This window comes from Sus scrofa, chromosome 13 (assembly GCF_000003025.6).
Source record: "Sus scrofa isolate TJ Tabasco breed Duroc chromosome 13, Sscrofa11.1, whole genome shotgun sequence".
In the NCBI taxonomy this organism is placed as follows: Eukaryota; Metazoa; Chordata; class Mammalia; order Artiodactyla; family Suidae; genus Sus; species Sus scrofa.
The window spans coordinates 153,645,123-153,660,759 of NC_010455.5; the positions used below are offsets into that span (position 1 = coordinate 153,645,123).

At 37.1% G+C, this 15,637-nt stretch overlaps 1 protein-coding gene across 10 annotated transcripts in view; it reads left to right on the top strand.

Annotated features, from left to right (window-relative positions):
• Positions 1-15,637, top strand: part of CBLB (Cbl proto-oncogene B) — a 219,591-nt gene that overhangs the window by 164,598 nt on the left and 39,356 nt on the right. For all 10 annotated transcript variants that reach the window (XM_021070494.1, XM_021070495.1, XM_021070490.1 and 7 more), the window contains exons 12-13: positions 2,353-2,718; positions 11,288-11,382. In XM_021070494.1, the coding sequence (XP_020926153.1) occupies positions 2,353-2,718; positions 11,288-11,382 (461 nt within the window). The remainder of the gene's footprint in view (positions 1-2,352; positions 2,719-11,287; positions 11,383-15,637) is intronic.

The following is a 15,637-nucleotide window of genomic DNA, read 5'->3' on the forward strand; positions in this document are numbered from 1 at the left end:
TAGAGCTGCAATGAACATGTGGGTGCATGTCTTTTTCAAGGCAAGTTTTGTCCAGATGTATGCCCAAGAGTGGGGTTGCTGGGTCATATGGTAGTTCTATGTATAGATTTCTAAGGTATCTCCGTACTGTTCTCCATAATGGTTGTACCAGCGTGCATTGCCACCAACAGTGTAGGAGGGTTCCCTTTTCTCCACGCCCCCTCCAGCATTTTTTATTTGTGGACTTCTTAATGATGGCCATTCTGACTGGTGTGAGGTGGTATCTCATGGTAGTTTTGATTTGTATTTCTCTCATAATCAGGGATGTTGAGCATTTTTTCATGTGCCTGTTGGCCATTTATGTATCTTCTTCGGAGAAACATCTATTCAGGTCTTTTGCCATTTTTCAATTGGGTTGTTGGCTTTTTTGCAGTTGAGTTGTATAAGTTGCTTGTATATTCGAGAGATTAAGTCCTTGTCAGTTGCATTGTTTGAAACTGTTTTTTTCCCATTCTGTACGTTGTCTTTTTGTCTTCTTTTTGGTTTCCTTTGCTGTGCCAAAGCTTGTCAGTTTGATTAGGTCCCACTGGTTTATTTTTGCTCTTATATCTGCTGCTTTGAGAGATTGACCTGAGAAAATATTCCTAAGGTTGATGTCCGAGAATGTTTTGCCTATGTTCTCTTCCAGGAGTTTGGTGGTGTCTTAATCTTACATTTAAGTCTTTCAGCCATTTTGAGTTCACTTTGGTGCATGGTGTGAGGGTGTGGTCTAGTTACGTTGATTTGCCTGCAGCTGTCCACATTTCCCAGCAATGCTTGCTGAAAGGACAGTCTTTTTCCCATTTTATGTTCTTACCTCCTTTGTCAAAGATTAATTGACCATAGGTGTCTGGGTTTATTTCCGGGTTCTCTATTTGGTTCCATTGGTCTCTATGTCTGTTTCGGTACCAGTACCGCATGGTCTTGATGACTGTGGCTTTGTAACAGTGCCTGAAGTCTGGGAGAGTGATGCCTCCTGCTTGGTTTTTGTTCCTCAGGATTGCTCTGGCAATTCTGGGTCTTTTGTGATTCCATATAAATGTTTGGATTGTTCTAGTTCTGTGAACAATGTCATGGGTAATTTGCTGGGGATTGCATTGAATCTGTAGATTGCTTTGGGTAGTATGGCCATTTTTACAATATTAATTTTTCCAATCCAGGAACATAGAATATATTTCCATTTCTTTACATCTTCCTTACTTTCCTTGATTAGTGTTTTACAGTTCTTGGCGTATAAGACCTTTACCTCCTTGGTCAGGTGTATTCCAAGGCATTTGATTTTTTGGGGTGCAATTTTGAAAGGTATTGTCTTTCTGTGTTCCTTTTCTAATATTTAATTTTTAGTGTACAGAAATGCAACTTATTTCTGAATGTTAATCTTATATCCTGCTCCTTTGCTGAATTTGTTGTTCAGTTCAAGAAGTTTTGGGTTGAGTCCTTAGGGTTTTCTCTACATAGCATCATGTCATCTGCATATAGTGACAGTTTTTTTCTCTTCTCTTCCAATTTGGATGCCTTTTATTTCTTTTGTTTGTCTAACTGCTGTGGCTAGGACTTCCAATACTATGTTGAATAGCAGTGGTGAGAGTGGGCATCCTTGTCTTGTTCCAGATTTTAGCAGGAAGGCTTTCAGCTTTTCTCCATTGAGTATTATATTTGCTGTGGGTTTGTCATAAATGGCTTTGATTATGTTAAGGAATGTTCCCTCTATACCCACTTTGGTGAGAGTTTTGATCATGAATGGATATTGGACTTTGTCAAATGCTTTTTCTGCATCTATTGGGATGATCATATGGTTTTTGACTTTTTATGACGTTGATTGATTTGTGTATGTTGAACCATCCTTGTGCACCTGGGATGAATCCCACCTGGTTGTGGTGTATGATCTTTTTTATATGTTGTTGGATTTGGTTGGCTAAGATTTTGTTGAGAAATTTTGCGTCTATATTCATTAAAGATATTGGCCTGTAGTTTTCTTTTTTGGTGTTATCTTTGTCTCGTTTTAGATTTAGGGTGGTGGTGGCATCATAGAACATCTTTGGGAGTGTTCCTTCTTCATCCTTTTGAAAAAATTTAAGGAGGAATGGGAATAGGTTCCTCTTTGTATGTTTGTTAGAATTCATCTGTGAAGCCATCTGGTCCTGGACTTTTATTCGTAGGGATTGTTAAAACTTTCATTAATTAGTGATAAAAGAAACTCATTAAAATTTGGCATGGGAGTCTAATAAAACTCATTATCATGGCTTGGAAAACAAAAGTAATACTGTACTAGTCTGGAAGTCATTTCAGCACATGTAACATCTTAATTTTTTTTTTCCTCTTGTGTCTCTTTAGTCTTCTCCTTGCATGGTGAGGAAACAAGATAAACCACTCCCGGCACCACCACCTCCCTTAAGAGACCCTCCTCCCCCTCCTCCTGAGAGACCTCCCCCAATCCCACCTGACAACAGACTGAGTCGTCACTTTCATCCAGTGGAAAGCGTGCCTTCCAGAGACCAGCCCATGCCTCTTGAAGCCTGGTGCCCTAGGGATGTGTTTGGGACTAATCAGTCAGTGAGCTGTCGCCTCCTAGGGGATGGCTCTCCAAAGCCTGGAATCACGGCGAGTTCCAGTGTCAATGGAAGGCACAGTAGGATGGGCTCTGACCCAGTGCTCATGCGGAAGCACAGACGCCACGATTTGCCTTTAGAAGGAGCCAAGGTAAGAAGTATGCAAAGCAGAAACTAAACAGTCTTCTCATAGTCTTCTGGGTTTTTTTAGGGCTGCACCTGCAGTATGTTGACGTTCCCAGGCTAGGGGCTGAATCAGAGCTGTAGGTACCGGCCTACACCACAGCCATAGCAACGCAGGATCTGAGCCATGTCTGTGATGTATACCACAGCTCACAGCAATGCCAGATCCCTAATCCACTGAGCGAGGCCAGGGATCAAACCCATATCCTCATGGATACTAGTTGGATTTGTTACTGCTGAGCCACAGTAGGAACTCCTCTTTTCATAGTCTCCTGATAGTAGGTCGTATAAATGTTTGAGCAGTGCTTTCTTACCTAGTGTGGCACTTCTCTGCAGGTCTTCAATTATCTGCAAGTTTTAATCAGAAGCTCATTAAAACTTGAACTTAAAAGATGTCAAGGAGTTCCCGTCGTGGCGCAATGGTTAACAAATCCTACTAGGAACCATGAGGTTGCGGGTTCGATCCGTGGCCTTGTTCAATGGGTTAAGGATCCGGCATTGCTGTGAGCTGTGGTGTAGGTTGCAGACACAGCTCGGATCCCGCATTGCTGTGGCTCTGGTGTAGGCCGGTGGCTATAGCTCCAATTAGACCCCTAGCCTGGGAACCTCCATATACCACGGGAAGCAGCCCTAGAAAAGGCCAAAAAAAAAAAGAGTCAGGAAGAAGGTTCTAAGGGATGATTTAATTTTAATATGAAGACACTAGACAGTTTGCTGTAGATTGAGTTCATGTTCCGTCATTTCATCTGCCAAAATTTTTCATATTACTAAGTTGTCGGTGGGAGAATCAGCACTGTTTTTTTTTTTTTTTTCTTTTAAACTCTTCTAGTTGTATCTAATTTGAAAAGAAGTTGTATAGTTGTATAATTAGAGCATATTATCTATCAGACATTGGAATCACTGTTGCCTGGGACAAGACATCCTAGGCAGCCAGGTAAAATGAACTTCTCACATAAAAACACCAAGTGCAGTTCATTGTTAATTAAGCAAGCTCTTTCTGCATAAATCGGAAGAGACTCTTACACATGTTGCATTCTAACCTAAAGGATACCACCACTGTCATTTACATGTACGGGAAAGAATTTAAGCATACAGGGAGCCAGAGGGGCAGCAGCAGAAACCACTGAGTTTAAAGCTTTAGATAGGCCCTTGGCAGAGCTGTCCTCTGATGTTTCCTGGTATTTGCTTCCGTGATATTTTGACTCTGAGATCAGATTGTCACCATCTTCCCTCAGCTGAGGGAAGCTTTGCCTCTTTTGAAGACTGTAATATTAAAGCATTCCCATCTCTTTTGATCTTAAGTTGTTATTTTAGGGGAGTAGTCTGTTCTTTCAAAAGAATGGTTTGCAATTGGTGAGTTAATCAAGGAACAAAGAATCGTGACATGTACTAAATTCCTGTGTGTGTGCACGCACAATTGTGAAGGAAAACTTTGTATAATATTTAATTATTAGTTCTATTCTAGGGTAGCCAGGAGAGCAGGAGTCAAAACTGTCTACTCTGGCATTCAAAACAAAAGGAAAGAGTAGCAGTGGTTTGCCGTAACTCTGTTAGTGACTCATCTTGGTACCTGGTATGAAGATCTGTAAAGGTTTTCTCCAAGGTCATGTACATGTGATGTAGATGGAAGAGAAAGCACTTATAAAAGCATTTTTATAATATTCTCTGAAAATGGAGAGCTTATCATCCTCAAAAGCATGTCTCTATAACCTAGAATCTTGATTGGAAGGACCTGCCTTGTTTTAAAAGTGATTTATTTTTCTCTTTAAACTTCTATTACTTTTCATTCATATGTGATCACACTTATCTTGAGAGGAGTGTTGGAATGAGTTCTGACATGAAAGATTATATCTTAGCAACATATTACAATTTATTTCCTGAATGGACTTCAGAAATACTTAAAATAATTACCTTGGCCAATTCATTGAAGACCTCTTTGTTTTAGGGTTCTTTTAGATAATGTTATGCAGTCTTGGCACTAATGTAAACCTGCCATTCTAAGCCCTGGAACACAGGCTATTAATATTTATATGGATGGTTTCTGTTTTTTAAATTGGTGTTATAATTTCTTAAGTTATAGGTATGAAATATTAGTAGTGACTTCAGTTATGAAGATTCCTTTATTTATTTTTTATTTATTTATCTTTTTTTTTTTTTTGACTTTTTGCCTTTTCTAGGGCTGCTCCCACAGCATATGGAGGTTCCCAGGCTAGGGGTCCAATCGGAGCCAGAACCACAGCAACATGGGATCCAAGCCGCGTCTGCAACCTATACCACAGCTCACAGCAACACCGGATCCTTAACCCACTGAGCAAGGCCAGGGATTGAACCCGCAACCTCATGGTTCGTAGTCGGATTCGTTAACCACTGCACCACAACGGGAATTCCTGAAGATTCCTTTAAATGTTTTCTGTGTGAACTTTCATGTCCTGATCATTGATATATATTAGTATACCAGAGACCACTGAATAAAGTGTAAAATTTACCTGTTATTGAAAGCTGAATTTTAATCTTCTTTAGTTCTAGCTGAATAATCCTCATTAAAATTCTTTAAGGTTTAATCTCACATGTTGCATGTATTAACATTACAGTGCCTACATTCCCAAAGCCAATTTTATGTTACAACTAGACAATGTTTTAACCAAAATTAGACTTCTGAGATTTCTCATTTTGGTCTATTTGTTCGACTTCTAAGGAGTATTATAAAGGACTTACATGTGGTTAAAGAATTAAATACTAAAAAAACAGACCCTGTCTTCTTCTTTTCTCCTCTTTTATTATCTTCATGAAGGAAAAATAGCCCCACTTCAGTAGAGCGTAGCGTATATCACAACTTACATAAAGTAGAAAAAGCCAGAATCCGCTTCTCATTTTAGTGTTGGGAGACTTAGGCTTCAACTGATGGAAGACTGAGTCCATCTAGGACCCTGTAGTTCTCACCTTCTGAGTGATCCAGAGTTGGAGTTTGTTTCTCACTCTACATCTTTGTAGTTCCTCAGTCCAGACTGATTTAACTACATATCTGCAAGTACTCTCTACATGCAAGGATCTCCTGATGCCAGGATAACCAGAATCCCAGTGTTTTCTTTCCTATCGTATTTAACAAAATGTTTTTGTAGAAGAAGAACTGTTGTTCAGCTCCTTTAGGCAGGAGTGAAGATGATGAGGGACAACCTGATAGCTGCATTTTAACACAACTGAAGATCCAAACTCTGGAATTTTTCTTCCTGCTCTAGAATTTACTGGCTTTTTAGGTGCGAGCTGCTTATGACATCTTTGCCTCCAAAGCCATGTATTTCTTTTACCTTATGAAATGAAATAACAGTAGTACCCAGTTTCTAGGAGAATAGTTACCCTCCAAATATCTAAATTGCCATATCCCTGGGTTCTGGAATAAAATCAAACTAGATATGGAGTCTCAGTATACGTTGTAGCAGTTGACATTTTCATTCAGAATTGTTGTCCTTTTTGAAAAACTTAAAACCAAAATAATTATCTCTTTCTCCCACCACCTCCTTTTATTTAGCATAGGTCCTCATGAATACTCAGTAGCTGGGTTGCTGAGTTATTACAATGCTTAAGTTGATGACAGAGGCAAAAGAGTGTACGTATGGTGGGGGTGGAGGTAGGCTTCCACCTCCTCTTCTACAAAAACATTTTGTTAAATATGATAGGAGAGAAAACACTGGGATTCTGGTTATCCTGGCCATCAGGAGATTCTTGCGTGTAGAGAGTACTTGCAGATGTGTAGCTAAATCAGTCTGGGGCAGGGCTAGAAAGGGCCTGAAGGGACGTCCATGATTCACAAGGAGTAGTGTCAGTGTTTGTATGTATTTTTCCAGCATTCATCTTCAGCCAAAGGTGGAATGTAATTTTCTTGTTTAAAATAGGATTTTTTACCATTTTTAGTGAGATAGTTATTTCCTAAAGGTAGATCATATTTTTATATATTCACAATAAGAGGGTATGACAACAGAGAGAGGATGAGAGGAAGGAGAAATGATTTTGACTATAAAAAACTCACATGTTAATGAAAATGGTAAATGTTACAGTGTTTTCTCACCCTCCACACCTAGTGTTCAGCCTTAAAAATTTTATAGGGATTCAGGAGTTCCTGTCATGGCTCAGCAGAAATGAATATGACTAGTATCCACGAGGATGCGGGTTCGATCCCTGGCCTTGCTCAGTGGGTTAAGGATCTGGCATTGCTGTGAGCTGTGGTGTAGGTCACAGATGTGGCTCTGTTCCCTGTGTTGCTGTGGCTGTGGCGTAGGCTGGCAGCTCGAGCTCTGGTTCAACCCCTAGCCTAGAACTTACACATGCTGTGGGTGTGGCCCCCCCCCAAAAAAAAATTATTGGGATTTAGATATTTGAGGGCTTCATTCACATAACCTATCAGTCTCTCCAAATGTAAGCAAACATATTTTCTATGTCAAATAGTAACAACTATGACTTAGACTGGTTTTCATTAAGGAAATGTTTCAAATTAAACATTGTCTTCCCATTTTATTCCCATTTTAAAATCAGAAAACTCAGGTGAGTGTTCAAAGTTTAAAATAAAATTAAGTGTACAAATGGAAGTCCTAAAACCAAGCACTCTGTGCATGGAGTGAGGATGTCCCTGCCCGCATCCAGTGTCCTCTGTCAGTGTGCCAGTTCCCAGCATCCATTAGAACCATTGGCTCTGTTTGCTTCGTCACTAAATAAATGGTAAAGGAGGCAAGAATAAATTAAATTCTAATTATTCTGTTTGCTAATTGTAGAGAGCTCTAAGGAGAAAGGCCCACTCATTCATAGTTAAAATAAAGTGTAAGAATTTTCTGTGACTTTCATTTTTTTCCTTTTCTTTTCTTCCTCCCTCCTGGCATAATTATTAGCTAAGATAATCTTTGCTTTAAACATGAACCTGCAAGCTAAGACTTACTAGGTTTATTTATCTTGTTTTATTTTATTGGTAAGAGATTTCTTTGCTATAGGACTGTTTTTATTCTCTGAAATCCCAGCCACATTATAAACCTGTTGTTTAATATTTTATTGGCTAGATATTTATTGTTGGTTGGTTTTAATTATCTGAGATGAAATTATCTGTGCTAAAATGTTGGAAACTTGAGATAGATCTCATTAGATACTAACACCGGGTCCAACTATATTTGTTCCTCTTGAAAGATTAAGAATGCTGCTGTTCCTTAGATGATAAAAACTATCTTTGACTTATCATGTTACTTCAAGTGACATTTTTCCAAAATGACCCTGTGTACAATAATCTGTTGAAGATGTTGCTAAATAAATATATGAAATGATTCCTCTTTTTGAGATTGTGGCTTTTGCTATTTTGGTGTAGAGGCACATGTTTATATGAATGACCTTAAACTTATCTATGAACCTCAAGGGCTGTCATTCAAAAAACAAGTCCTCCATGGACATTGGTTTCATTTCTAATCTAATGTTGTAAAGGATAAATTATAGTGATATTTCTGTTATAGAATATGTGTGGCTTTACATGTATGGGATAAGGAAAAGGGGTTGTATTTGAGGTTCTATACCTTAAAAAGGTTTTTCTTAATTGTGCTAAGATTACCACCATAGTATTTGCTTTTCCTGCATATCAAGGGTCCCTTAGTCTTTAGACAATATCTGAATCATAAGAAAACATTCCAAACTTCAAAATTAAGATGGAATGCTATCTTGAGGCATGTAGAAAAAAATATTAATCCAGGAAAACCTAGAGTTTGTAATAAATTATGTGATAACTCAGATTATACTTCTCTGCAAATCTAAATTCCCCTTCATATATTCTTATTCCTTCAACCTCTTTAAGTTAAATGAGGAGGATGTTCAAGACAGTGTAGTGAATACCAAATGAATCAAGCACAGTCTTCTGAGAAGGAGACACGTATACAATTAACTAAGGGGTGAGGCATAGGAGAAGCATCTAGAAAATATAATGTGGGATCCTCAAGGGGGAAAAACATTCTAATTGTGATACGGGCTAAAAGGAAGAATACAGAAAGCTTCACTCAGGAGGGCCACTCAGAAAGATAAGTAGGTGGTGGTGTTGTAGACACGACAAGAAAGAATAGCTTGGAGGTAGAAAGGTAAGCACAGTGAAGGAAGTCAATTCTGGGCAGACTAAGGCATACAGAGAGAGTAAGCACAGTAGGCAAAACTATGGCAGTGTAAACCAAAAGCAATTATGGGATGTCTTATACTCTGTACTATTGTCTTTAATTTGGTAATCAAAAAATGAACTTGTAAAGCTTCTTTTGGCAGAGGAGTCATAGTATCAGAATGTTTAAATTTGTAGCATTTCCAGTGGAATTGTGGCAAATTGGGACAGTGAGCTAGTGAGACAGAAGAAAAAGATGTTCCTTAGTCGAGAGTTCAAGGCTTGAGTCAGTGAGATTTCAGTGTGAACTGCCACAGTTCAGACTGTCAACCTGTACATTTGAGGAATTCTGTTTTATCTTCTTTGCAAGTAGTCTTTTCAGATTTGCAGAGAACTAAACTTGTTTATTTTTAGCTCAAAAAGTTGTGACTTACTGCACGCCCTCAGGTAGTGGCAGGTAAAATAATTTTAAGTCTAATGAAACTGCTGGTGAGAACATCGAGTTCAAAATGAAGTAATACCAAATCTCATCGTCCAGTCACTTTAGATAAACAGAAATATGAATGTCACTTTAGTACCTATGTATTTAGGTCCTTATTTAGGTCCTTTACTGTTTGCACATGTATATAGTCTAAGCCAATCAGCAGTTAGTATCCATTGGAGCTTAACTGTGTGTTAAGCATTGAAGGAATGTCCTATAAAATGAGGAAATCAGTCTTTGTCCTAAAAGAAACTCATATAGAACTAATACAACAGAAACTATCATTCCCATATCTTCTATTTATTTTATAATTGCTAAAATTTTCCTAGGTATCAATAGTACAATAGTTACTTGTCCCTAATAAAACAAATAATTGTATATAAACCCATCTTACATTCTCCAGAATGAATTTTAAATGTATTTATTGCTAAAACATCAAGGAGATTTTGTTGCAGAAATCTTACACTGTTCCATTCTGACAATTGCACGGGACTCCAATTAAGGATGACTTGATATGCCCATTATCACAATGAGCATTTGTGGTTTGATATATGTATTTTTTGGCTAAAAGGGATTTTTTTATGTTGAAGATTTTCACTGAACTTTACAATAATTAATATCTATTTAGAAATTTCTCTTCAATAAAATTCAAAAAAATCTGCCTTATTCTATTGCTTGGTCCATAGTCAGAAACCTATATTAAAATTAAAGTTATATTTTTGTCTTAGTGTATTTCTAGTGTTTTGAAACCTAATGAGAAATTAGAACTATAGCACAGGACTTATTTTTAGAGTGAAACCTCAATGCTATAATATTTATATTGTGTAACTTTGAATTGAAAACATTGATCTCTCTCCAGTGGATTCTTTAAACACGTTCTTTTTCTTAAGGTGATAGAGAATTTAGCCATTTCACTTGTCTACCCTTAAGCTTCCACATCTTTTAAGAACAATGAGGGGTTGGGTTGGCGGGAGACATTGTAGGTCAATGACTACATTGGGTTATCTAGGAGTATTAAGGTTACATCACATCCTTTTTACCCCAGATCAGCCCACATCTTTAAAATATGAACTAATAAGATTTTGGGAAGGAGCTTCATGATGAAACCCTAGTGATTCCTTAAAAGATCTTAAAATATGTTTAAATTTTTCTTGTGAATCTTTTCTTTGTGTCTTTGCAAAGTTCTTTTTTTCTTTTAAGTTGCTTTAATTTCAGGTTGTTGGCTTAATAAAGCGCAGTTGTTCAGACAGTTCCTGTAATGAAACTGAGCAACCTGGAAATCAGAATTTCTGAATTCTAAATAATTAAATGCTGCCTCTCTGTGGTACCTTATGAGCAAGGCAACAGTTTTGGTTTGTGTTGGTCACAAACTGAAAATTACTTCTGAGATTTCCTGCTCTTTGAAAGCCAGACCAGGTTTCTAGTTTCCAGCAGTGCTGAAGCTTTGGCCTTGAAACAAAGGCATTCCTCAATCTACTCTTGTACTGTTTTATCGAGACGTTTAGAAATGTTCTGTTAACTCCAGAGAGATATAATTTAGAAAACTTTTATTTTGGAGGAATTGAAATAAGAATTGTACCAGTGCTGCTTTTTTCTCTATTGACTCCTTACAGAGAATGCTAACTTTTCCATAAAAACTGCTCATGTTTGGGAACTTTTACTATTTATCTAGCTATCTCTATCTGATTTATAGAAATTACACCGTTTCCTCCCAGTATGTTTAAGAATCATGTTGTATTTTATTTTTATTTTTTCATGTAACTTGGTGCTACTTTGGTGAATAAGAGTCAGAGGTGCCCCTGACTCTTAAGTAGGTTCTATGATGTTTCACTTGTTGAGATAAACTGAACTTTTATATTCTTTTCAAAATTCCAGATTGCCTAGGAGCTGTTACTGTTTTAAGAGCCTCCAGAAGTTAAATCCTAAACTAACCTTTACGTTGCCTTTCAGGTGTTTTCCAATGGTCACCTGGGAAGTGAAGAATATGATGTTCCTCCCCGGCTCTCTCCTCCCCCTCCAGCTGCCGCCCTTCTCCCCAGCATCAAGTGAGTTGCACTGAATTTGGAGATCATTTGCCCATGTGTAAAGATGTCATAAATAGTCATTTGATGTTCTCAATAGAAAGGACAGGGTGAATAGAAATGCATCCATAAAAATAATCCAGCTGGATTTATAAATTAATGTACCAGAAATCAAGGTCCTTTCTGATTCTTCACTGATAACTGTAGCATTTATGAGACTCAGCTACACTCTGACATTAGGCACAAAGCAACAGAGAGGAAGCAAAACCTTCCCTGTAGCCATGCAGAGGCTCGAGCAGCACAGTGAGTTCTCCTTCCCAATGCACCTCTCTTCCTCGGAGGTACAACATTTATCCCACCTACCCACTTGGACATTATAAAATGATCTTTGGTTCATCCAGTTTTCTCAAATCCACTCAGCCACTGAGTCCCATTGATTGTTCTTTTAAAGATTTTTTCATTTTCAGTTAATCTTCCTCATTGCCCTGCTTTTGCCTCATATCCAGAGAACAGAAAGAGCCTTATACCTGATCATGTGATATGGATCTCAGAATACTAGTGAATTTTAAAGCTAGAAAAATGAGTTAACCAAGGTGTCTCTTGATTCCTATTTCTTTATATTAAATCAGGCTGCTTGTTGTTCCTCCAATATATTTTGTTGAGGTAGGTGATTTAATTTAAATTCTTCTTTCCCCAGATCACTCCCCTACTCAAAACCCAGCATTGTTCTTTCTTTTCTTCTAAATTAATTCTGTACTCTTAAGCTGTTAGTGAGATCCACAAAATTTTACCCATCTAAAATGCTCTTCAGTAATTGCTAATGCTTGCGCTCTAATCTTGATTTTTTCCCCTCTGGATTTGTAAGTCTTCCCATGCTCTTCTCTCCTATTCACCAGCTTTTCAGTCTTTATTCTAAAGATCTATGTCTCAGGCTCTGTTTATGAAAACTTCTGTGACTTTTAGTCATAGTAATGGTATTACGACTTATTCTCATTTTTCCTCCTGGAGTCTGTTTTCAACACATTAATTGTGTACTTTGCTCTGCTGTTGCTAGGATTAAAGTGCCTCTCCACATTAAAAAGATTATAAAGTTTTGATGGCTGAAACATTTGCTCATAATTTCTGATTCTCCTTTACACTTTATTATGTTTGCTATTTAGTGATTACAACTGAGAATACCTGGTGGCTTGGTAGATTTTATTATCCGCTAAGATCCTTGCTTCTAACTAAAAATCTTAGAGCATCTTCACTCCTTCCTCTGCTGGTCACTGAACACAAAAGAACATGAAGCTAGATACCAGCTCCCAAGAAATTTATAATCTAGTTTTAAAATAAAGTTAATATACATGAAGTCACAAGAGAACATTATGCACTAAATTGTATAAATATACTTGTTAGGTTTTTTTGTTTTTTATTTTTTGTTTTTTTTTTTAGGGCCGCACCTGTGGCATATGGAACTTCCCAGGTTAGGGGTCTAATGGGACCTGCCGCTACAGGCCTATCCCATAACCATAACAACTCAGGATCCGAGTTGCGTCTGTGACCTACCCCACAGCTCACAGCAACACAGGATCCTTAACCTACTGAGCGGGGCCAGGAATCGAACCTCTGTCCTCATGGATACTAATTGGGTTCGTTACCACTGAGCCACAACGGGAACTTCTAACTTGTTAGTTTTTATATAAGCTTAGAGGAGAGGCTGTTATAGACTTTGTAGGTCAAGGATGTTTTATAGAGAGGATGGAAATTTCCTGAGTCACGGAGGATGGGCACAACTGGGAAAGGGTATGCATGAGAAAAAGCAAGAGTGTGAAATTTGACATAACTTAGAGGACAGTGGGAAACTGAGCTAAATGGACCATTCTCCAGTGGTCACTTTTCTTGGAACTGCCAGATTTGTAGCAGACATTGAAGTTAAAAGCAAATGCACATATTTCTGTAACAAGCTCTACCTCAGTAATAACATATGATATTGTAGCCCCAAATGAACTCTGGATGTACGTATATGTAATTAAAACATCCAAGCTCAATTACCTCTAATTCAGAGAACATCAGAAAATGAAGTAAATGAAATCTTGGTAATTAGAGATGAAAATTTTTACATTCGGTTTATTAAATTCATATTGGCTAGTGGAATAAGAGGCAGAGGTTACAATTTGCTTCATTTATATTTAATATTAAGTGCTTGTTTTTCCTATAAAAAATAAGAAATTCATAGTAAAATGCATATTTTCTAATACTGCAGTTTGTATATGCACATGGATATACTTTCTCACCATTTACTCTTGATTTTTTTCCTGAGAAACAATGCAGTTGCTTTACTTAACCAGAGAAATATTTTGACAATGCATCCTTAACAGAAAATTAGTTTTTGGTTTTGCATGCTGCAAATTAACCATAGGTAACAATACAAGTGTTGGCATTTAATGGCATGTATATCTCTCCATTTTATTTTTTTATTATGACATTTAGCTAGCAGTTGTTCACTGAAGAAAACATAGAAAATATCTAAAAGAAAGGAAAAAAATTAAACAAATAAATACGAGCAAATACATACCCCAAATATCACTGCCCAGAGTTTTAACATTTTGACGTTTTCTTTTTAGATTTTTTTTAAATATGATTTCGATTATATTGTAGAGATAATTTCACACCCTCCTTTGTCATTTAATATTCAAATAGGTATTTTTCTTAATCATTTATGCTAAACTGTATTTATTATGAAACCAGCATGGAATTATGATGTGAACATTAAATTCAGACTTGGTCTCAGATGTGACTCCAGTATTGAATATTCAGAAATAGAACAAGGTAACTTCTCTAGACCTCACCTCATCCATCTGATAAATGAAGAGATCTGTTTATCTTAAATGATTTCTAAAATCCTTTGAGCTTCAGTTTTTTAGGTTCCGTGCAGTGTGTTATTTCAAGAGGTACTTATCTATAGTGTTAATTACACAGGAAAATACTTAGCATCTTGAATGTTCATTCATAGTTGGTTGCATCCCATTTCTAAAGCTAGTATAAGTGGGATTACGCTCTGGGTTTTTTGTTTTGTTTTTTGTTTTGTCTCCTTTAGCTTCATTAGAGTGTATAAGCAGAGTACATTAAGAATGAAGATCCTCAGCTCTGGAGGGGCATAGAAGAGAGGTATTAGCCAAATGCCACTCAAATAGGGAAGTTGGAAAGTTGGATGTTCAGTACATGTTTCCATGTTAGAGTCTTCGTGCAGGTTTCAAACTTAGGCCAAACCCAAATAACAAATTGCTACCCAACATAAACATAGATAGTTCTCACAAATGTTGAAAGCCCCAAATGTTGAATTCAGTAATGTCAAGCTAATATTTACCTTGAAATCTCTACTATGTTATTATAAATATTTACTGAAGTGTAATTGTTAAGTTATTTGATGTTATTCTGCTTCCCATTAAATTGATGGAAGAGGCTACTCTGATCTTTGATAATGTTTATTTTCATATAAAACAGTGTTTGCAATTATGTTTTTTGTTTTTTTGTTTTTTAATTTTCTTTGCTTTTTAGGGAAGCACCTTTGGCATGTGGGAGCCCCAGGCTAGGGGTCGAATCAGAGCTATAGCTGCCAGCCTATGCCGCAGCAACACCAGATCCGAGCTGTGTCTGCAACCTACATCACAGCTCACAGCAACGCCAGATCCTTAACCTCCACTGAGCAGGGCCAGGTATTGAACCCATATCCTCACAGATACTAGTCAGGTTCTTTTCCACTGAGCCACAATGGGAATTCCAGCAATTATGTCACTTTTATTGTATAATTTACCTGGAGACCTGGGAGAATACAGAATTTACTTATTTATTTTTGGCCATGCCCACAGCGTGCAGAAGTTCCTACCTCCCAGGGATCAAACCTGAGCCACAACAGTGACAGTGATGAATCCTTAACTGCTAGGCCACCAGACAGCTCCTAGAATTTATTTTTAAAAAATAGTTTGTCATAAAAGTAAGCTGAAACTGTACTAGTGTGTATAGATTTACTTATTTTTTCTTAAATGGTTTCTATTTAAGATGATTAACACTCAGCTATAAATATAAGTTCTTAAATAAAAGCTTGAAACATGCTTTCAATTTTAGGGGAATAATGAAAGAAATCTATTGATGATTTTCACATTGTAGTGTCAATATTTACTAAATTATATTTATCTTGGTATAATTTGATTTCTCAAAATTAAACTAAATGAAACCTGACACAGTTAAAAATAGTTATTTCACACAAAATGTTGGCAAATAAGCAAAGGAATTATTG